This window comes from Solanum verrucosum, unplaced genomic scaffold (assembly GCF_900185275.1).
Source record: "Solanum verrucosum unplaced genomic scaffold, falcon-dt-bn FXZP01000199.1, whole genome shotgun sequence".
NCBI classification, from domain to species: domain Eukaryota; kingdom Viridiplantae; phylum Streptophyta; class Magnoliopsida; order Solanales; family Solanaceae; genus Solanum; species Solanum verrucosum.
The window spans coordinates 583,761-605,682 of NW_026020049.1; the positions used below are offsets into that span (position 1 = coordinate 583,761).

Sequence of the window (21,922 nt, forward strand, 5' to 3'; positions counted from 1 at the left end):
AAACAACTCCTTGTCCATCTAGGATTCTAACTACAATCAACGTATTATAAATAACGTTCATAAATCTTTACGTTAGGCTAACATCATTATACAATATTGTCTTCAACATGAACAGTTCGAATAATAGGTTTAATTTGGTGATCCCACCACGAAGTTCATGTATAAAATGTAGTAATTCTAACGGCTATAGACGTTTCGATCTATATAACGATGATTGTTATTTGTGCAATAACGAACTTGAAGATGTATTAATTTTTGCAGAAGAAGATATGGTGGGTTTTGTTAGAGAGAAAAAGCCAAAGCAAAGAAGTAGCATCGCAAAACTAATTCACTCTGTTGAGTGTTTCCAGTTTTTGAAGCTCTTAGTCCCTATCAAGTAGCAACTCCCACAATTGCTATAATTTTTTTAACTTTTTTTTTTTTTTTTTTGTATTTCTTATCTTTTTAATGTTTGTATGCATAGTCATTAATTAACTAATGTTGTATGAATTTGGGCTTATTTTATTTGCTTTTTTCTTTGTTTGGAAAACCGTTACTATTCATGATACTAATTGTGTTAAGCAAGTACTTCAAAAATCACAATAATATATATGGTGCAATTCAATTAGTGGATTTGGGAAGGGTGATGTATACACATTTTTAGTAAAATTGAAGAATATGATAATAGGAGAATTACTAATAATATTGCTGATGAGAGAAACTAAATAAAGTTTGACAACGTAATCTAGTAACATTCTAGGGTTATATCCTCGATAAGTATTAATTAAGTTGATTTAATTATATATAGTTCTCGTGTCTTTCTCCAATTCAATATTGAATCAATTCTTAGTTGTTTTTTATCATCAGAATTAACTGTTGTTAAGAGGATTAAATAGGCTTAACTAGTTAAAGTGGATACAAATTATGAGTGGTCTACATATATGGTTAAGCAATCTCAATTATATATGTAGTTATTCGAATGATAAACAATACTCAACATGTACTAGTATATTGTTTTTACTATAGGCAAAAAGGATTTTGATTGAAACAATTTACTACTTATTTCGTACAATGATCGATCCTTAGTCAAAATTATTTGATAACATTAACCATAAAATTAGTCAATTGCGCTACCTTTAATCTCTCCTGATAGAGAGAATTTAAATTGTAGTAACACTATTTCAAATCAAACTTATTTGACTAAAAGGAATACAATAATTTCAATATAAAAACAAATATTATTATTTTATCCCTCCTTCGATTATATTTTCATTTAAACCAGCCATAACATGGTCAGTTCAATCCACTAAAAGCACCGCAGGCTAGCTCTTTATTATATGTAATATTTTTAAAAAAAAAAGTCTCATGTTTTCTTTGTAACATAGTCTTCTAGTCTAAGTCCTATAATACTTGCTTTAAAACTTCATTGAGCATTGCACTGGTTTTTAACTCTCACTAAAATAAAATAATTTTTAAAGGCAACAAAAATGCACAAGAGTGTTAAAGTCTTTATCGGCATTAGATAATTATTACTAGATCGAATGTTGTTATAGATTGTAAGGACATTTACAAAGAATGTTAATTAACACTAAAAATATATATTCAACAATAATTAAGTTATTATCGTTAATTAATTACGGTTAAAAATTATATTTGATGTAATATCTGCTTCTCAAATAGTGTACAAAAAATTAAAAAAATTGATGTAGAACTTTCAATTAACTTCAAAAGAAATTAACCAAACAAATTAACGACATCAGAAAATAAGAAATCTTTAATATATAACAAGATAATAATATTTGAGTCATTAAACTAATGACATCACAAAATAATATAAACAAACTTAAATTGTAAGATCAGTCAACACTTAAGTATTACTAGCTCTTTGTAATTACACTTCTTTTTTCAAGTACCAACAACACAAATCTCGCTAATTTAGAGGCTAATTATCTATCTTCTCACGAGTTTTCAATATTATAATTTCTACCATTATTTAGATTTTCAGATATATGTATTTGAGATACATTTAGTAATGTGTATCTAAATATGAAATGTAACTGAAATGCTTCAATTACAAGCGAATCACGCGTTCTTCTCTGAATTTTTTAATTTCTTCTCAAAAAAATTCAAATTTATTCCCTTTTTTTAAGCATCGAAAATCTTTTTTCATAGATATATAGTAATCTTAACTTAGATACATGTACACCTATCAAATACATAAACTCTTAATTACAGACTCTCCTCTTTTCCCTTCTTCTCTCTCCCTCTAGTCGGAGACCGGTGTTCCGTCGGCCATGGCATTGACAGATTGAAACTTGTCACCATGATTGTTGCTGCTATAAGACTGTTTCTCCTCATCTCCCCTTCGTCTCTCTCCGACCAAAGATCGTTGTTACCTCTGACAAAAGCTCTACCAAACCAGCAAAGGAAAATTTTGTGGATCATACATTGAGTACGAACTAAAACTATAAATTAGGGAGATAATTAAGTGTGTAGAACTCTATTTTAAATTATTTTTTTAGGAGTGATGTATCTCCATTTATCTGACTTCAATCCAGTACATAATTTTAAAAAGTGAGATACTATGTAATTATTTGAAAGTACAAACTAGATTAGTAAAAATGGTATGTATGTATATCCAATTAGGTAGTTTTTTCTAAGGGCAAACACATATATAGCCCCTCTAACTTGTCCACATTTTTTATTTTGAACACTTTATCTTAGCCTTGTTCCATTTTAACCCTTAAACTCCATTTTTATGTACCATTTTAACACAAAATACTATTTTTATGATTTCTTTATTTTTATATATATTCTTCAATTGCAACTTCTTATTTTAAATCGACATGTGTCAGTTAATTTTAGTTAAAAAATTAAAAATTAACAAAAAAATAATAATTTATTTTTAAGAGTGTTATGTATTTTTGTGTGAAAAATAACTGACGAAATTGTATTGATTTTCTTTCTTTAAAATCACCGACAACCTAACAAAGTCAGTCGAGTTTTAACATTGTTTAGTAGTGCTATTAGTAATGAACAAGAGTCTTTTTTTAATAGTTTTATTAACAAATTCAGTCAAGTCTTTTTGAAGATGGGTTTTTTTTATTCATATTGATTTATATTAAAAATTAAAGGTGAGTATTTCCGTTAAATTTAGATAGCCTAGATGATAAGAAAAAATAAATAAGTAGGGTTATTTAATTTAGTTGGATGTTTAAGAAAGAAAATCAAAGAACTTCCGTCAATTTATTTTCATGCAAAAATACAGAGAAATATCAAAAAATAATATTATTGTTTGAAAACTTTTATGTTCGTTCGCGAATGTTTAATTTTTTTACGAAAATAAACAGGCACATATCTGTTTTTTTAAAATAAGAAATTGCAATTGAAGAACATAAATAAAAACAAATCATAAAAAATAGTATAAGTGTTTAAATGGTACAGAAAAAATTGGAGTTTAAGGGTTAAAATGGAACAAGGCTAAATTGGAGTGACAAAATGAAAAATGAGGGCAAGTTTGAGGGGTTGTGTATGTGTTTGGCCTTTTTCTAAATTTTATTGGAATAATTATCTTATTAGACACACACACACACACACACATATATATATATACACACTTTAAAATAATTACATATTTTACTACTAATTAAGAGTTTTCTACCATATATTAAAAATGATACACCTAGATACATGTATTTTTGCTATAACATACATAAAATAGGGGAAAGACGAAGGAGATGGGGAGGGAGATAGTTATGTATCCCAAATATATATAGAACAAATTATACATAATTTTGACTCCATATATCTTGAGATATATGTGTGTGGACGTACCTGGAGTGCTGGACGCACAAAAATCTAATACTTGAACTATGTTTCAACATAGTTATACATGAAATTAAGAAGTTAGTGAGATATTCTTCTTTCTGTTTGACTTTCTTTGATATTTAATTTTTCGTATTTAGATTAATCTAATGTGTACGTGCATTACATATGATTTATTAATATTAAAGGATCACATATTTCAACTTTCATTTTTATATAATATCTTTTAAGGAAAACATCTCAAGAAAAAAAAATTAAATTGATTATATAACATTACATCAGAGATCATATTTTGCAATAGAAAATAAAAGATATTATGGGGCAACAATACGCAATAGCTAAGAAAAATATATCATTAGTAATATTATATCTTTCAACCGCGACAATAATTTAAAATATTAATTAAAAATTGACAAATAGATATACACAAAAATAAAACTGTATAACTTTTCATCTTCATTAATAATAATAATAATAATAATTAATTGAGCTTTCTAATATGTTGGTTAGTACAATTTCATAATTTATTTTTTGCCTAATAAAAGGAAATTATATATCTAATCAAAATAAAATAAAAAAGAATATAGAATAATAATTATTGAAATCAAAACAATACATGAATGAATCTTCAAAATATTTGGAAACCATTCAAACTTTTGTACTAATATGATCATCTCTCTTGATGAAATCTTTCAAGATAATTAAGCTTCCTTTTTCATTTTGATGAACTTGTACCAAACTAATGTGAACATCCATGTGATGAATCTTGAAGAATATATGTATAATCTCTTTGATGAATTTTTGAAGAATATATCTATTATCTTTATCAAAATGAAGACCATATGGTGACATTATTAAGTACTTGATCAATGTACAAGATGAAAAAAAATTAAAAAGAGGAAAAAACTATACTAATAAAAAGAAAGAATGAGAAAATGAAAATGAATATGAACATTCAACATCTCCATAGATAATTGTTATTTATAGATGGTATAAATCATAAGAATAGTTAGAAAGAAGTTGAAGAGACATATTATTTAAGTAGGGAATGTAAATAGATGAAGGTTTTTTATTTTTGTAACTTATTAGATATAATTATAGTAAATATGATTGAATTTTTTGATTAATAAACAAATTATTTAATGAAAAGAAATGAAGAAAAAAAGTCAAAAAATGAGAAAAAAGATAAATAGAAATGGAGGCCATAAAGAGGTGTCACGTCACTTTGTTTATGTTTTGGGTAAAACTTACCTGCACCGAATGTATATACCAATCCAATACATGCATGTCATGCGTTTAAATTTATTATTCATTTTAGAGGAAATACATAAAATCCCTCTCGAACTTATCTGCAAAACTCACTTTAGCACTACAACTTTACGGACGTTTAAATACCCCTTAAAAAACTTTCAAGTGAATTAAATACCACCTTATATATATTATACCAGTTTCATGGTTGGGAGGTGATATGCACGTGCGCCACATCAGCACCACCTCAGTGACACGTTGACAACACGTCATATGGTGAAATAATTTAGTTTTCATTTCTTTCTTTTTTCCATGTCAGTTTTCGTATTTAGTTTTTATTTCTTCCATATTACTTTTTGTTCTCATTTTCCCTGTTCACTCATCTTCTTTATTGTTCCATCTTCTCTATTATAATAATACTAAAATTAAAGTTCCCTAGGGTAGAAAACTAACACACAACATGATTTCTAATAATTTAACAAATATTATGTAAAACAGAGAAAATGAGTGATACATATATTATCATCATTGAACAAGAGTTGCTAGTGCTTCAATGACATCGACGACTGCTTCAACGACAATTACGACAATTACAGGAGTCTTATATTAGGCTCAAAATTGACAAATCTGATGGTTTTCAAACCTTTTACCATGGTTGCCGAAAAAACGAAAACACATAAAAAGACAAAAAAGAAAATAGAAAGAATGAAAGAAATCCAAGAAAATGCCCAGCGTTTTGTCCAGTTCACTTGCGTGGTGAATTTTTTTAGCAAGATCTGATGGTTTCACGATACCTAGTCTCTTTGCAGAGCAGTGATGAAGGGAGTGGCAGTGAGGTCCTTCATGTTTGTCTGTGATTGCCATCAAAATTGTTTTCCAGAGGTCCGGCAGTCGCGAGAATAGAGAAAGAGCTAAACAATTTGAGAGAAAGGAGATGAAACAGGCTTTGAATGAAGACAAAGTGGGACCCACTTATTTTCTTTTTAAAATTCTTGCTATTTACGCGCCTAAAACTTTTTTATTTTCCACTCAGCCATTAAGGTGGTATTTAATTCACTAGAAAGTTTTTTAAGGGGTACTTAAACGTCCGTAAAGTTATAGTGCTAAAGTGAGTTTTGCGGACAAGTTTGAAGGGGATTTTATGTATTTTCTCTTCATTTTACTTAATTTTAACTAATTAACATGTGTTTTACTTCATTAAATCAATAATAATAAAAATTGCATTAGTTTGGTATAAACACCTATACGGGTAAGTTTTTTCGGTGTTCTCCTTTTTTTTATATATACAGCTGGGAATAATGAAAGTCGGGTCATGAAAAGCCCAAAAGAGAAGAAGTAAGAAAACATGAGCTAAACCAGAAGAGAAGAAAGAAAATGGCGGCAATAGTATGTTATGGTCCTCTAATCGACCTCTCTAAAGCAGAAGCTCACATCGACGAGTACGTCCAACTCCTCGTTTTTGTTCACAATATCACCCCAATTCAGGTACTCTCTCTTTTTCTCTGTATCTAATGGCTTAATTAGGTACTTTCAGTTCAGCATATATATAATTTTGCAGTACAAGCTATGGAGAAAAGGTGGAGCAGAGGTCGTAAGGACCGACATACAGGTCGCTGACGATACCCGTCCATTTTTTCCTGTTGCAATATGGAACAAGCAATTGGCCTCCACATTTGTTGCTGGAGATATCATTTTGCTTCAAAGTAAGTTTTTTGGGGAATTGAAATATTTATCGACGGTTATGTTATTGTTTTTCGTTTATCACGAGCTGTGGAATGTTATAGTTTTAAAATATTTCAACCCAATATATTTATAGTTTAATTCTAAAATTGTGAGTGACTCATGACTGATGCCATATGTGGCATTCATATTCTATAACTCAACAGGAATACAGATGGGATTTAAATTTCAAAAATTAAATCATAAGATCTTATAAGCGTGAACGGGCAATAGGCAGGTTTTCTTTAGTACTACTCCCTTTGTCCCGATTTATATGGCAGAGTTCGAGATTCAAACTTCTACATTTTGACCGTGATTACAGAAATACATACTTTAAATTTTTTGAAATAAAAATTTATATATTTGTAAACTATGTAAAAAGAGTACTATACATCACAATGATTAACAACTTAAAATATTTAGAAGACATATTAAACTTTTACAGTCAAAGAAAAACTTGGTTTACCCTCAAAATTCCAATTGTGCTACATAAATTGGGACAAAGCGTATATGACTGTTGACTTTGAATTATTGAACTTCCTTGTTGTCTTCTCTTTTCATTTGTCTATTTCTTGTTGATGTTCCAAGAGCCCATGGAAAATAACAAGTTTCAGTTTGAATTTATATGTAAACAGCTTCTCAAACATAGTATGCAGCATAGAATTTGTTTGTGGTGTAATAGTGCTCACTGCTCAGTCATTGCCTCAAAAGACTTTCTAAATTCATTATCTCATATAGCTGTCTCATCCTCCCCCGTCTCACTTCCATGGAATCTGTTATGCTTGTATTGTTGATCAGGTTAACATATTAATCAACATTGTTAAAAACTCTTGAATATGTGAGTTTGTGTCTTCTAAACTTTAGTTTTCAAATAATGATGTTGCTCCAATCTTCAGGTAATGCATATAACTTTTTCAATTTCAGATGTTAAGATTACAAGAGTTAGCGGGTTAATTGAGGCTAGAACTGTACATTGCTCAACTTTGCAATGTATAGTCCATTCATACAAGTCAATTGCTTCTAAAGGTACTCTCTTCTCTCTTTCTCTCTTTCTCTCTTTTTCTCTACAACTCATAAGGTTCTTCGATACATTATCTTTGGTAGATATGATCAAGCTTTGGAGTATCATAAATACATGACTAGATCAATTGTTGTAAAGAGTGACTAGAATTGAAAAAGAAGTCCTTAATGTCTGCCTAGCATTTACTGATTTCCAGGGGGCAGAGCCCAAGAAGATTGCATGTTTAGATGCCAAATATGTGTAATCTTCTCTGAATAATTGGGTGATGCCACTAAATTAACCTTCATGAGGCTAGTATATTGAGTTACAAACTGATGAAACAAACATAAATCGAACGCCTGTTTCTTCTACGATATCTTTCATTTTGAACACCATTTCTATCTTCGTGATATAATACTTTATATTGAAAGTCTTTGTTAGCCCTCTCTTTCTTTCTTTCTTGCAGATGATAAAGAAGTGCACTTTTCCTTTTTTCGTTGAACCTCTTTGGAACCCATTTATAATGTGATATGCCAATGAACTTTTGTTCCTTGCATATTAGAGTGCAGTTGACCAACATGCTAACTATTGATTACAATAAATTGATCGTATTTCCTTTATTCTTTTTCTTTTTTGCAGTACCTTGATGTTATATGCATGTAAATTGTTAAACTTGTTAAAAATGATAACAATGCTCACAAGTTCCCAGTCCTTACTAGACTGAGAATAGCATAGCCTCAAGGTGTTGGTTCAGTTACTCAGAGAATGGATCCCTCCTTGTCTAATCAGCAGTTTTGCTACGTTCTTCATCGATGCGAGAGCCGAGATATCCGTTGCCGAGAGTCATTTGTGTTTAAAGAGCAGCACGCATCTCACGCACGATCCGCGAACGGGGCGCGAAGGGAGGGCTGTCAATTTTAGTATTCCTTGGCGCTTTCCGCGCCGGGGTTCGTTGGCCCCCAAAACGAGCGCGCAAGTTGGGGACGGGTCTAGAAAAGGGAGTTTTCTAGAAAAAAAGGTTGAGATTTAACAAGAAGAACCCACAACCAATAAAACATGCTTTCAGCCATAAAAAATACTCAATAAAGAAATTTATTTCTCTAATCAGCTACTTTTAACCTCTTACAAACTTCTCATCAACCGTAAATGTGTATCTTGGGAAATCACACCCTCAATCTGTAGACTGTAGTAACAGGAAGCTTATCTATTAGCTAACGTTATCTTTCTTGCTAACATGAAAAGAAAAAACTTATATGCAGCTTCATCATTAGCCTTTCTCCAAATAGATTAATCTGAAGTTTTATATAGTTCAACCAAATAATTGTTGAGTGCGAATCAGACTCCTCTTGTAGTAAGGTTGCCACCGGATTGCTATACTTCTAGGGAGGTTTGAAAAATTAGTCTTCGACTCCCATGTGGCACCACCAAAACATGTTGGACAGCAAATTTGATTTAGCCATGCTTCACTTGTCATGAGTGCCTGAAATAAATTAATTTCTGCTCTGATGAGACTTCACGTACTTAAAAACTTTATATTTTGTCTCAACATTAGTTCTTCACAAGCATAAAGAAGCGAAATATAAGAATGGGATCAAAAAGATTTCATAAGGCTTATACTGTTTGTTTAGTGTTTTTTTTTTCAATATCTGTAGTTCGGCTGAGATTAGACCAGTCTGCTCCTGACCTGGGCTAAGATATTGACTTAACGTCTTTGCAGGTGTGGACGATCTGATGCGCAGCTGTCGAATTGGTACGGCATCGAAGGATAAGCTTCAGAAAATTGTTACATTGCTGCAGCAGGGAGCTGCTGTTGAATTGAAAAACCATCAAGTATATATCCTCTTTCTCTTGGAACTGCTGTTGTAAATTTGAAATCGCATAGACTTGAGTAGAGACTAGGATTCAATTCTTCTCTTAATTAGTTTCCACAGTTGATGAAGTCCACATTTAGATGTATTTATGCTGCAAAATGATTTATTTGTGGACTATCTTGTCCTCGGTTATGTATTTCAGGCTGCGTTATCAGATCAAACCCCACCCCACTTGGCTCAAGTCGAAGAGTTATAGTTCTTAAGATTTGGATATCCTAGTGCACTGTTGCACCTGCTAGGAACAGTTTTGCACCAACTTATAAGTGCCTTTCGTTCTTATTTAATTAATGAATTGTTTTCTGATACTATAGAAAACAAAACAATTTGGCAAGCAGATTTAGTTAATGAATTAACTTTTGGTGAATACTTGGACCTCCGCTCTAGTTTACTGGAACTAAATGGATCTCCCCTATACTTTGAGAATTATCTTAAAACTCCTCTAGTAGAAACTTTCCATGCCTTTACTGGGACCACTAAAAGCAATGATTTGATTAAAAAGTTTTTTTAATTTGTTGCTCCTATTTTACCCTCAATTATTATTGTATTTACCTAGGAAATAATGGAAATATCAGTTTGGATAATTTTCTTTATTTTTGCTTTTACAAAGTTCAAGATTAGGATTTGAGTTTAATATTTAAGACCTTGCTGGGTTTCTGTAGAAGATGCAATACAATAATTTGTCCCAGTTGTGCTGAAATAAAAACCACCAACTTTTACTGGTAAAGAGGATTATGTTATTTGTCAAAATAAGGAAGGTCTAAGTACTCTATCATTGTTTGATGGAAGAAAGCTATGACTTTTATTTCTTATTACTTATTTTCAAAAATAGTATTTCAAGATTGATTGGTATCCATGTGATAGTGATAAGAGCATACCCGTGCATTGCTTCACATCTGTTGTCAAATGACTCCAGTTAAAAGGGTATTTGTCAATTGACTTGCTTTATGACATATAATAATGAATGCTGGCCTCACGGATTTGCAATGGAAGCAGGCATCTATTAATTGGAAAGTGCATGAAGAGACGAAATCTCAGGATTGCATCTCTCTTAAATATTTATCTGATCTTCCTGATTCCTGCAAGGCAACCATATATGCATCTGTTGGTGAATTATTTCTGCCAATTACCTGGAGACATCTTCCTGAATCTGATGTTGGAAGCATGTTCATTAGCAAAAGGCTATATGTACACTCAGATTGCAATGTTGCTGATGATCTGATTACTGCTGGCTGCCATCTATGTAGTACTCCTTTGAGTGATGAATCTAGGTAAGAGGAAAATCTGAACCAGTCCTCTTTCCATTTGTATATGCCTATAATATGTCTATTAACATTTAGTAACTGCGAAATCATTGTGGTTTCAACAGTTCAGGCAGTATTAAAAAAGCCTCATCACTCTATTGTCAGGAGAGCTCCAATCACCTTCATGCAGTGAGCATGATATATCGACCTTTCATGGTAAGAGTTTTTCTTTCAACTGGTAACATTCTTTTTCTTGTAAATTAGCTCCAGAAAACCCCATCACCATTACTACTTATATTTTCATTCCAAGCCATGGGATTTGGCACCTGAAGTTTTTATGTCCATGTTGGTACTAAAACTTCACAACTCTAGTTGACACTAGTATCAAGATATTTTTCAAACTCATTGACATTGTGTTCACTCAACTATAATGATGGGTGTGTGAGATATTTACTTTCAGAGCAGAAATTATCGTAAGTTCCATAAGGTGCACCTAACCGATTATTTGTTAGTTTATCGTTGTTTATTTGGAGACGTTTTAAGGTACTATTTCAATTTTGCAGCTATATGTGTGGGATGATTCAATGCATGTTCCACTTCTTGTTAAAAACAAGGCAGCTGAAATGTTGTTTGGAAACATCAGAGCTGAAGATGTGTTCTCTTGTTACAAAAGGCAGGATAGAACCAATCATGCTTCAAATTTAGTCTCCAGAAGGCAGGGCATGGCTGAAAGTACGGTGTTTAAACATAGTGTTGCTGGGGAAGGTGTTTCAGTCACTGACACATCACGCACCAATGAGGGCAAGGAATTGAAAGAAAAAAATAAATTTGATGTAAGACCAAATTTCTATTTGGTTTGGTTAATTTTGTTGAAGTTGCTACTGCAACAGGAGAATAACAGTCCTTTGAAATTGAAAGTTACTATTAATGCAACAAGAGATTGCGAATGTGGTAGGTACGAGATGATCTCTGTTTCTCTGCCGTCCTTTATATCTGATGTCAATCAAGTATAGGAGTTCTTTTTCTCTATAAATGTTTCAAATATCAATGTTCTCTGAAGAATTCATGTGTTTTTCATAAACTCATAATTGGGAATTCTTTTTCTGGACTCCTTGAGTGAAGAATATACCATCTTGAATAATATCCCTATAAATGCTTCTGCATAGTTCGTTTTGTCTAAAGGATGCTTCTTCTATAGACAAAATTGATTTTGAGTAATGTTCTCCTGGGGAGGAAAGGTTGGGTTGAGCTGGGTGCGTTCCTTTCTGCTGCATTCAGGTGCTATGTTTTACCCAAGCCAGACCCGCATCATGTAAAGGGAAAATGTCATTGTGATTGTGATGTAGTATGGTTACTTCACCTGTTCTTTAGAAGTATTTTAGTCCTGTCAGCTACTTATATGCTAATAGAAAAAGAAAAGAATTATTTGTTGAATAATATGAGTTTGCGATAGGCTCAAATGAAGTGACAAATTTAGTGGGGATTCGATGACTCTAATTTATTTGGGATTGAGGCGAAGTTATCGGGGTGCAATATGCTTGCACATAGAAATTCATTTTGTGGCTAAAGGCTTAGATGAGTGGACGTTCTCCAGTCCAGGCCACAAGATGGTCAAACATGCTGTTTCAAAAAGCATTTCAATCCTTTACATAAACTAAAGATGTTTGTACCAGAACTTCGATTTTGAATTTTCCTAAACACGAGAAAATCATTTTAAGTTTTGGGTCTGAAAAAGATGAGCTACGGTGAAAACTAGAACAAGGTATATGAACTTGGTCAAGTTTGTCGGAGTGACAGACTGCTAAAAAAGACGAATTGCAACGAAGGGGTTGTACCTAAAAATGAAGACATGGGTGTCATATTATTTGAACTAGTTTAAGAAGCTACTCCTACAGCAACAACAAAACTTTATTATTTGTCTAAAAGCTGGCTGATGAGTTTTCACATTCAAAAGAGCTTTAGATTCCAAGTTTCCAACTATAGTTTGCTGCACAATGAAATGAAATAGAGTACGAGGTTAAGTAAACCTCTTTTATAAGTACAAGAACGTAAAAACAAACTCAAGGTATGAAAGTGTTAAAAACCATCAGGCCATGATGGAGTTATTTTGGACTTCTCTACATGGTTACTAATAGAACGTTTTTTAAGAAGAAGAAAAAAGATAGTTCTGAAGCCACATCACAAGTTCAATCACCGCACACATTATTTGCCTTCTTTTCTGCTAATGATAATGATAATATCCAGGTTACAAGCCAAGTAAAGCGGAAACTGAAGGTCAACAGTACTCAAAATGCTACATGAACTCATGACCCTCAGCTATTAGTTGAAGACAAAATCCAGAGCGACCTGAATGCCATCAATGTTCAGTTGCTGCACCAGCCAAGGTATCAACAGCTGCAGATCCTTGTGCTTCTTCCAAAAGCTTCATTTGCCGTTCTGCATGCTCCCTTTCACAAGCACTGATACCCATAATTATATCTAGCATCGTACCAGTTGTGCCAAAGAATACAAGGGGTGCCAAAGATTTCCGTTTAATACCCACTGGAATCGCAAGCAGTGCACCAGCTACAGAAAAAACCCATGTCCCCAGAGCACTGCAGTAATTTAAATATCAGACCAGAAAGTTCCGGACTAGAATAAATAAGGCAAGCAACATGACCCATATATAGGCAATCATGATTATACCAAGTTCATTAGAACAAAGTATAGCATAAATTCAATTTCTCTCATGACAGATACAAACATTCACATTCAGAATTTGTGGTATCCCATGCATTGCCTGATTGCCAGGAGGTAAGCTCAAAGCACTAGTCGAGGAAAAACATTTGTCTTAGAACCCAAAATAACATAACTGTTTCAATACCATCTCCAAGTTTAAGCTTTAATACCCATCTCAAGAAGAAAAAAAACACACATGTATTAGGAGCACGAATTTCAAATTCTCTGCATAATAGATACATAAAGACATTCATGAACATTGAATTTTCCATTGTTGATTTTGGGAATGCCATGACAGAGTAATATAATATCTGCATGACACGAATGAGAAATTACGTCACAGCTGCAATTCTCATGGAGATCAAATATATTCCAATTTGTTACCCTTTTCCTTCAAAAAATTTACCTGGGAGAAAAAATCATCACACAAGCTCCCAAGGCCTGAAAAATCTTAGACATGTTCTGGACTAGAGAACTTCTAATACTTCTTATTTAATTTCTTTTTTGTAAAATGTTATCAAAAATATGTTGGCATGAGATTAGTTTAAACCAAGAAACATTGTCAATGAGGATTCATATAGCCTACCCCAACTTGTTTAGAATTGAGGGAAAGTTGTTCTTATTGTTCAGAGCTAAAGAATACTTAAAAATGAGAAAGGTAGAAGAACATGACCGTTGTAGCTTGAAGTTGTCTGAAAACCCCAAGACGAAATAGAAACACTGAATTCAATCAAAGAAGAAATACTTCAAATGACAAGATGAAAGTGACTCATTTTATACAGTGTGATAACCAGAAGCTCGTGAAAGTTTATTTGCAAAGAACATACACCAGATAGAAAAGCAAAGACGTCCACAATTTATAAAAATAGAAGGAAGCAAATAGCAATTTTAGAAGATGAAGCACATAATCAGTGCCATGAAAATTCGACCAAACAAGGTGTGGATAAATATCATCCATCATACTGGTTTCTCATAACTTTCCTGTTCACATTTCACCTGTACGATACTGCTATCATATGCGGTACAAGGCATGATGACCCTAAAAGGAACTAGAAAGCCAATGAAAGGGGTGTGGCACTACATATTATTTTATTTTTTTGATGACAAGGGAAACCGTAGCCGCTACCCTTTAGGTGCGCACAGGGTAAAACCTCCGCTCCTATGCAATAGCTTGCAAACTAGGCAAGCTCGATGCGACGAGCTCGACCCAGAAGGCAAACCCTTGCTTTCACTGGCAAGGGGTTCCGAACTTGAGACCTCCAACATGGAAGTCCCAAGCCCAAACCACTGGGCCACCCCGAGCCCGAAGGGTGTGGCACTACTTATTATACTGACACCATTATTCCCACCCTTGCCTTCAACGTTGTTCCAATCTTCCTATTGAACAAAAGCATTTATATATGGTACTACCTCCACTCTATCAAACATGACGTGCTTTGACTCACACAATTATTAAGAGTGAAATGTTTGCCTAAAACAAGTGCTTAAGCTTCAAAGGTTCGCAATATTCAAAAAGTGAAGACTCACATGAAATACTCTAGTTAATATTTGTTTATTGTTGGAGGACAAAAATTCCATACAAGGAAATAGATCAAATCTTTTTGACAGACAAAGAAGGGAAAAGAGATAAGAGGGAATAACTCAATGACTCTGTAATACTATATCATCCCCAAATTAAGCAAGGTTCCACTTCCGTTAATTCTAAGGTAAGAAAATAAGACACTGCCTTTTGAGACACCCTCAACATTTGTTTAAGCCACTTGAAACAAATTGCCTAATTATTTTGCTTCTACTGGTATTTCAGTACTGGACTTGGGATCTTAGAAGCTCGGTTGATTGTCTACCTGCACTTTCACCAGGGTTTGTAATCCTCTCACCCATTTTCCCTTTCAAAGAAGAAGAAGAAAAAAGTCCTGGACTTCATCCTCTTCATTTCAACATCATTGAAAGGTATTGCAATTTTGGCTTAAGGGGTCGTTTGGTATGTGGGATAAGATGATATTTATACCGTCAACGAAATGCAGCACTAAATTTATCCCTCACTTAATCATGGGTATCCTACCTTATCCAACCCGACTTGGGATTATTTTATACCAACTCCGAGGTGGGATAATTCCAGAATAATTTAGTCTGCGTACCAGGACCCTTAGTGACAAATTAAATGTTCAATTATTGTGGATTTAATTACCGTTTTGATTCAAAAGTAATTTTTTGAGACGATGAAGATTGAAATCCAAATGATGAAATTATTAACCATTTTCCCTTTTGTTAATTTGACATCCTCAACAAGAAAGGAAAAAAAAATTGGCATCTTCAAAAATTTGATTGGTTCTTTGAAAGGAGAAGCATAGAACGTTTCAACCTAAAATTTCTTTCCTAATATCCTAACAGGCGAAAAATATTCTGCCTATAGATTCAGAAATTTTTTGAGATAAAAGAATGTCTACTTTTGTCAAATAAAGGGATAGGTAAAGATGATGTTGACGAAGATAAAGGAAACTAACTTGGAGACTGAGCACTCTGACAGTTGTTTTACTTCTTCTTGAGCAGCCATTTTTTCTCTGCTACCATAAAAATTGAACCTCTACAGTGACGATCTCCTCTTCGAACCTGTTTGACATTCATAGGTTATGACCCGCCCCATTTGGTGCAATGGGCCGATTTGCAAAATAACCCATTTAACGAAAATTGCAGCCCAATCTTATTCCGCCATGTAATTTATAAAGGTCAAATTACAGAAATAACATACTTTTAAAGTAAAATTACAATTTATCTCTTAAAAGTTTATAATTACATAAATCCCTCAAACGGATACAATAATATAAGCGTTGATACATTAATTTGATGCACGAGATGCATTAATCGTTAAGTAAGATACATTACATTTTATACATGATACACTAATCTGATGTACATTTTATACATGATACACTAATCTGATGTACATTTTATACATGATACACTAATTTGATGCGCGAGATACATTAATCTGATGCGTGAGATACACTAACCTGATGTGCGAAAATGAGGGATTTTGGAGATTTGTAAAACTTATAGGGGATAATGGTGATAAGTAAACTAAAAGGTGGGATTTCTGTAATTTTTTCATTTATAAAACTTAGCCAACTTTCATAAGACACAAGAATTCCGAGACTATAATCGAAATCTCAGAAACACACTTTAAGTAAACTAAAGTCCTATTACCCTCTTGAATCCATTTTTTTATAATTTTGTACACCTTTTTGGGTTACGTGACATCCAAATATCTCCCACGCGCCTCAACTACGTGGTGTCACGGAGTATGCTACATAAGCCAAAAGGTGTATAAAATTACAAAACAAAAAATGAGTTCATGAGGGTAATAAGACTTAGTTTAGTTAATGTGTGTTTCTGAAATTTCGATCATAGTCTAAGAATACTTGTGTTTTATCCCTATTATCATCTAAAAAATTTATTTATTTATTAAAAAGTGAATTAATTTCAGTTACCTTTGATTTTCCTTTAGCCATAAAAGTGGTTATTTGTCAAAATCATCTGGTTCCCGGCCCTTGTGACTCGTGAGTGGAAATTGAAGTTTTTGCACCGATTGTCACTATTTTTGAATGATTTTTAATTTTTTCTCTCAAATATAATGACCTAAAAAAAAATAATGAAATTTTTGTGGGTCAAAATGTTTTTATCTAAACTTATGCTTCATCTAACATAAGTTCTTTGAAAATTAAGTTACCCAACATAAGTGGTATGGTATCTAGTTCATTTAGCATAAGTTTACAAAACTCTTTCCTCACATGACATAGGTTTTGTAGGAATAAATTATGCCTAATACGACATAACTTGTGGATTCTAAAACATAATTTTATCTCACTCGGTATAAGTTTTAGGAGCTAAGTTATGTTTATTATTGCATAACTTGTGGATTCTGAACTTTTGTCTTGATAAGCATAAATTCTATATGAATTAAGCCGCATAAACTTATTATGCCTTTTAAGGCATAACTTTTGTTATGTTATAGTACGAAAATATAAACTACATTGTTTATTTTAGGCGGAATGACCTGGAAGACCCTTGTACTTGACTCCGTTTGTCAGTTGAACCCTCCTACTCACCACTTTATCAACTAAACCCTTAAACTCGTTGAAACACAACATTTAAAACCCATTTTTTGACTTGTCATCCTATGTGGCATTTTTGTCCAAAGTGCATGTGATGCACATATTTTGGGCGCATGAGGGGGTACTGAAAAGGCGATGACAGGCACTTTTGACCTTTATAACAATCATCTTCTTCCCCAATAATTTCAACACCATTGTTGATCAAATTTTGATTTCCTTATAAACTTCCATCCGATTTTTCTTCTCCAATAATCTCCCTCCACAAAACCTTCTTCTTCTACTTAATCTTCTGATCAAGCCCGTAATTTCAGTGTTCTTTCATATATATATTCAATTCCATCAAACACCAAGAAAAGAAAAGAAAAATGTTTTTTTTTGCAATTTCATCAAACAGCTGAACAAAAATTTATCATTCTCTATTTTCATTAAACACACAAAAAAGGATTTAAGTTTTTTCTAATTTCATTAAACACCCTAAAAAAATAAAAATAAAATCTCCGATCTCACTACATCCCGAAAAGAATTTATTTATCAATTTCATCAAACACTCAAAAAAGAAAAACTCTTCAAAATTAAAGATCACACGATAATTACTACAAAATTGTTAAATTCTAAAATCTAACATACGCAAGAATTGAAGGCGATCGAGTGATTTCCATAATACCCATTACACTAAACAAAAAGTAAATTTTTTTACACTCCCTTAAAACTAACTATTGCACTAACATACAGATCCAGATCTAAAAACAATGAATAAGAATATAGAATTAATAAAAATCATGAAAAACTATTTGAAAAGCAAATTGAGTTGCAATCAAACTATGAAGCTTTAATTAAATGAAAGTTTCACTTAATTATCTAGTAACAAGCACTTTCGATCATAGTTTTACCAACAAAATAACATATGAAAATAGAGGATTCATAAGTTAACCACTAACCGGATTCTTCATATTCATTTGCAAAGGAAAGAAAAAAGTTAGATAAAAAAAAATGTACCAACAAGATCCTTTCTTGTTTCAACAAAGAGCTGAAGTGGAATAGGGTCTTTTAGACTTTTAACATATAATTTTCTATGTGGCATTTATTAATGACGTGGAAATTAATGTGTATTTAGTTGTATTACACGCACCAATGAGTCATCCATATAAGGGTTTAAAATGTCATGTTTCAATGGGTTTAAGGGTTTAGTTGGCAAAATGGTGAGTAGAAAAATCCAACTGACAAACGGGGCCAAGTACAAGGGTCTCTCAGGTCATTCCGCCTTTATTTTACTATGTCAAGGGCTATATTCAGTCATTTATTTTTTACTTGTCAAAGAACAAAAAATAAATAAATTAAAGAGCATCAAATTTGAAGACAAAATTTTAAGGACCGGCCAAAAGTTGAAAATTTTGTGGGTCCATTATTGAAATGAAATAGCCCAACAGTGAAGCATAAAGAGGGCACCTGTAATTGGCGGTTAATAATATTTGAATGGAATCGTTGCAACCAGTAACTCCTCTCAAACTCCTATATAAGCATTTGGAAACCACCCAAACCGTCTGTAAGACATTTCATTTGGTCGTTTTCATTGAGATTTAGAGCAAATTGAACTTCTCTTAATTAATTCAATTCTTCTGAGATCACTAGTTTTAATTAATGGCGTCCCTTGCTTCCCGCTTGCAGCACTCTGTCACTCCCAATGCCCTCAGATCCTATCTCGCTGAGTTTCTCTCCACTTTCTTTTTCGTCTTTGCCGCTGCAGGCGCTGCCATGTCCACCAGTAACTTCTTCTTTTAGTATAAGTTAATTCTACAATTTTCTCTTAGTCTACTTTAAGTGTGTTGTGTAACTTGTGTAATGTGATCACAGGGAAAATGGTGCCTGATGCGACATCAGATCCATCTAGCCTAGTGGCAATTGCAGTTGCAAATGCATTTGCTTTGTCCGTCGCTGTGTATATATCAGCCAATATCTCTGGAGGACACGTGAATCCCGCTGTCACGTTTGGAATGGCTGTAGGAGGCCATATAAGTATTCCCATGTCTATATTCTACTGGATTTCTCAAATGATTGGTTCTGTCACCGCTTGCCTTCTTCTCAAATTCACTAATCAGGTTAGTTGATTTCCGTACCTTTCAATTTCGAGAAATTTCCCTGCCTTTTTTTCCCTGTTAAATGTCGCACATTGGTTGAGATCTGGCGCAATTCTCAATGATGAGTTGAACTTTTGCAATTGAGTTAGGTCGAATACTGTTTATTCAATTAGCCAAACTAATTTCATTCCAATGACTTTTCCTTTACTTGTGTTGCCAAATGGAATAAACTGGAGAATTTCCTGTTTGTGTATGCTGGATTAGTGGAAGAACAAACATTCTGTAATTTACTGAATCCCATGATCAAAAACAGACATAAATATGAACTCATTTTCCTTTAATTTGCTGATAATTAAAGGTACGCTGATTTTCTTTCATTGCAGCAAGTTCCAACACATGGAATTCCACAAGAGATGACTGGTTTTGGAGCAGCAGTACTCGAAGGCGTGATGACATTTGGTCTAGTGTACACAGTTTATGCAGCTGCTGATCCTAGGAGGTGCGTCCACGCAGCAATTGGGCCGTTGGCAATTGGCCTGATGCTGGGAGCAAACGTTATGGCTTCAGGGCCATTTACTGGGGGATCAATGAACCCTGCTTACTCATTTGGCTCTGCTGTTGTTAAAGGGAGCTTCAGGAATCAAGCAGTGTACTGGATTGGACCTTTCATTGGTGCAGCTATAGCAGGACTTGTGTATGATAATGTGGTCTTCCCCTTACAAGTGACTGAGTCTTTGAGGGGAATAGGTGGTGGAATTGTTGCTGTTTAAGTGCTGCAGTTTTTTTTTTTTTTTTTTGCTATTGTTGTATGTGTATGTATTACTTCTTGCTAGTCTATAAAATAGGATGTTGTTGCCTTCTCTTTACTAGAACTACTAGTGCTTAGTCATAGTCTAGTTAGTTGTTTTTGTGAATTTAAGGTTATTCAAATCTCCTTTGTTATTTTTTTATTTATGTCAATTTAAAGATTTGTGAAAATAACGTCGTCACCTCAACTGTCATCAACTTAGAACTCCTCAAAAGAGGACCATAAAACTTATAAGGTGAAGAAAAAAAAGATAATTTGGTGCACTAAAACTTCCGCTATGTGCAAAGTCCAAAAAAGGTCCCGACCATGTGACCACAATCTAGTTTATGGGAGGGGAAACTTTAAATGGGATGGGCACAACTAGAAAAAATGGTAAGAAATTGATGTTATTTCCCCACCATGTAACCACGTTTGCAGTCTGATTGCAGTTTTAAATTTAAATCACAGTTCAAATAATTAATCAAGTGTTCAAACCTTTCTCTACCATTTGTAATTTCTAAATCATAATTTTAGAATGAAAGATATGGTATAGAATCATTCTCTTGTTCTAAAAAAATTGATTAACAACCAATAACTTGTTATATTAATGCCTAAAAAGGTTCAAAGAATTAAATGATGTGATATCACTAGTTACTATTTATCTCGAAAAAACATAAAAATAAGCAACTCTATGTGCTAATGAATAAGACTTCTTTAGGACCATATCGAGCACATTTTCCACCTCTAATAAGACTTGCAGTTAGATCAATCCTTTTCTCTAGCATTTTTCAATGTTGTACAAATTGCAATTGCTTTAACGATGACTTTTCTAACGTATTGAATTGAGGTGCCAAAGGCTTGAAGCAAGTTGCCACAACTATCCATTGCCCGCTACAATCAATGCTTGCTTCTTTCTTCTTCTTCTCGTGTAAATTAACATATGTAAACAAAACAATATCATCTTGTGCCATGACTATATTTATGTTATTAATACAAACAAGTATAACTATAAGAGAAATGGTAGGAAGCAAGTGGTTTTCATATGCATGAAAATAAAAAAAGAACCCTATTTATAATACTTGATTTTATAAGCTCGGTAGAATTAGGATATTGTTTAGCATTAGTTAAAATATCATATCACAAATTTCTAAATTAAGCCAATTGAACATCTAAAAAGCAATTCTTACACATTTCACAAATGTTTTTCATTCTGTTAAAACAATGTGACTGATCGATAACACATTTAAAATGTATTTTTGAATAAAATGCTTATAATTATTCTTAATATTCACATATCATAAAAGATTCAAAAAAATTGTTTGAAAAGACTGACAACTAAATTGGAAT

At 32.9% G+C, this 21,922-nt stretch overlaps 3 protein-coding genes across 4 annotated transcripts; 2 read left to right on the plus strand and 1 right to left on the minus strand.

Moving 5' to 3' along the window:
• The first annotated feature begins 6,362 nt into the window (after positions 1-6,362).
• Positions 6,363-11,984, plus strand: LOC125823060 (uncharacterized). Of its 2 annotated transcripts, none has more exons than XM_049502471.1 (7): positions 6,363-6,537; positions 6,611-6,755; positions 7,696-7,797; positions 9,489-9,601; positions 10,636-10,910; positions 11,009-11,099; positions 11,447-11,984. In XM_049502471.1, the coding sequence occupies exons 1-7, from the start codon at positions 6,427-6,429 to the stop codon at positions 11,894-11,896; spliced, it is 1,287 nt and encodes a 428-aa protein (XP_049358428.1). In that variant the 5' UTR covers positions 6,363-6,426; the 3' UTR covers positions 11,897-11,984. The 2 variants fall into 2 exon arrangements, with proteins under 2 accessions (XP_049358428.1, XP_049358429.1); XM_049502472.1 differs by having other exon boundaries at positions 6,374-6,537; positions 6,611-6,661.
• Positions 11,985-13,053: 1,069 nt separating this feature from the next.
• Positions 13,054-16,260, minus strand: LOC125823090 (uncharacterized). Its single transcript, XM_049502510.1, has 2 exons — positions 16,106-16,260; positions 13,054-13,477 (listed from the first exon to the last, which is right to left on the minus strand). The coding sequence occupies exons 1-2, from the start codon at positions 16,153-16,155 to the stop codon at positions 13,240-13,242; spliced, it is 288 nt and encodes a 95-aa protein (XP_049358467.1). The 5' UTR covers positions 16,156-16,260; the 3' UTR covers positions 13,054-13,239.
• Positions 16,261-19,315: 3,055 nt separating this feature from the next.
• LOC125823095 (probable aquaporin TIP5-1) lies at positions 19,316-20,561 on the plus strand. Its single transcript, XM_049502514.1, has 3 exons — positions 19,316-19,475; positions 19,565-19,809; positions 20,172-20,561. The coding sequence occupies exons 1-3, from the start codon at positions 19,352-19,354 to the stop codon at positions 20,556-20,558; spliced, it is 756 nt and encodes a 251-aa protein (XP_049358471.1). The 5' UTR covers positions 19,316-19,351; the 3' UTR covers positions 20,559-20,561.
• The last annotated feature ends 1,361 nt before the right edge of the window (positions 20,562-21,922 follow it).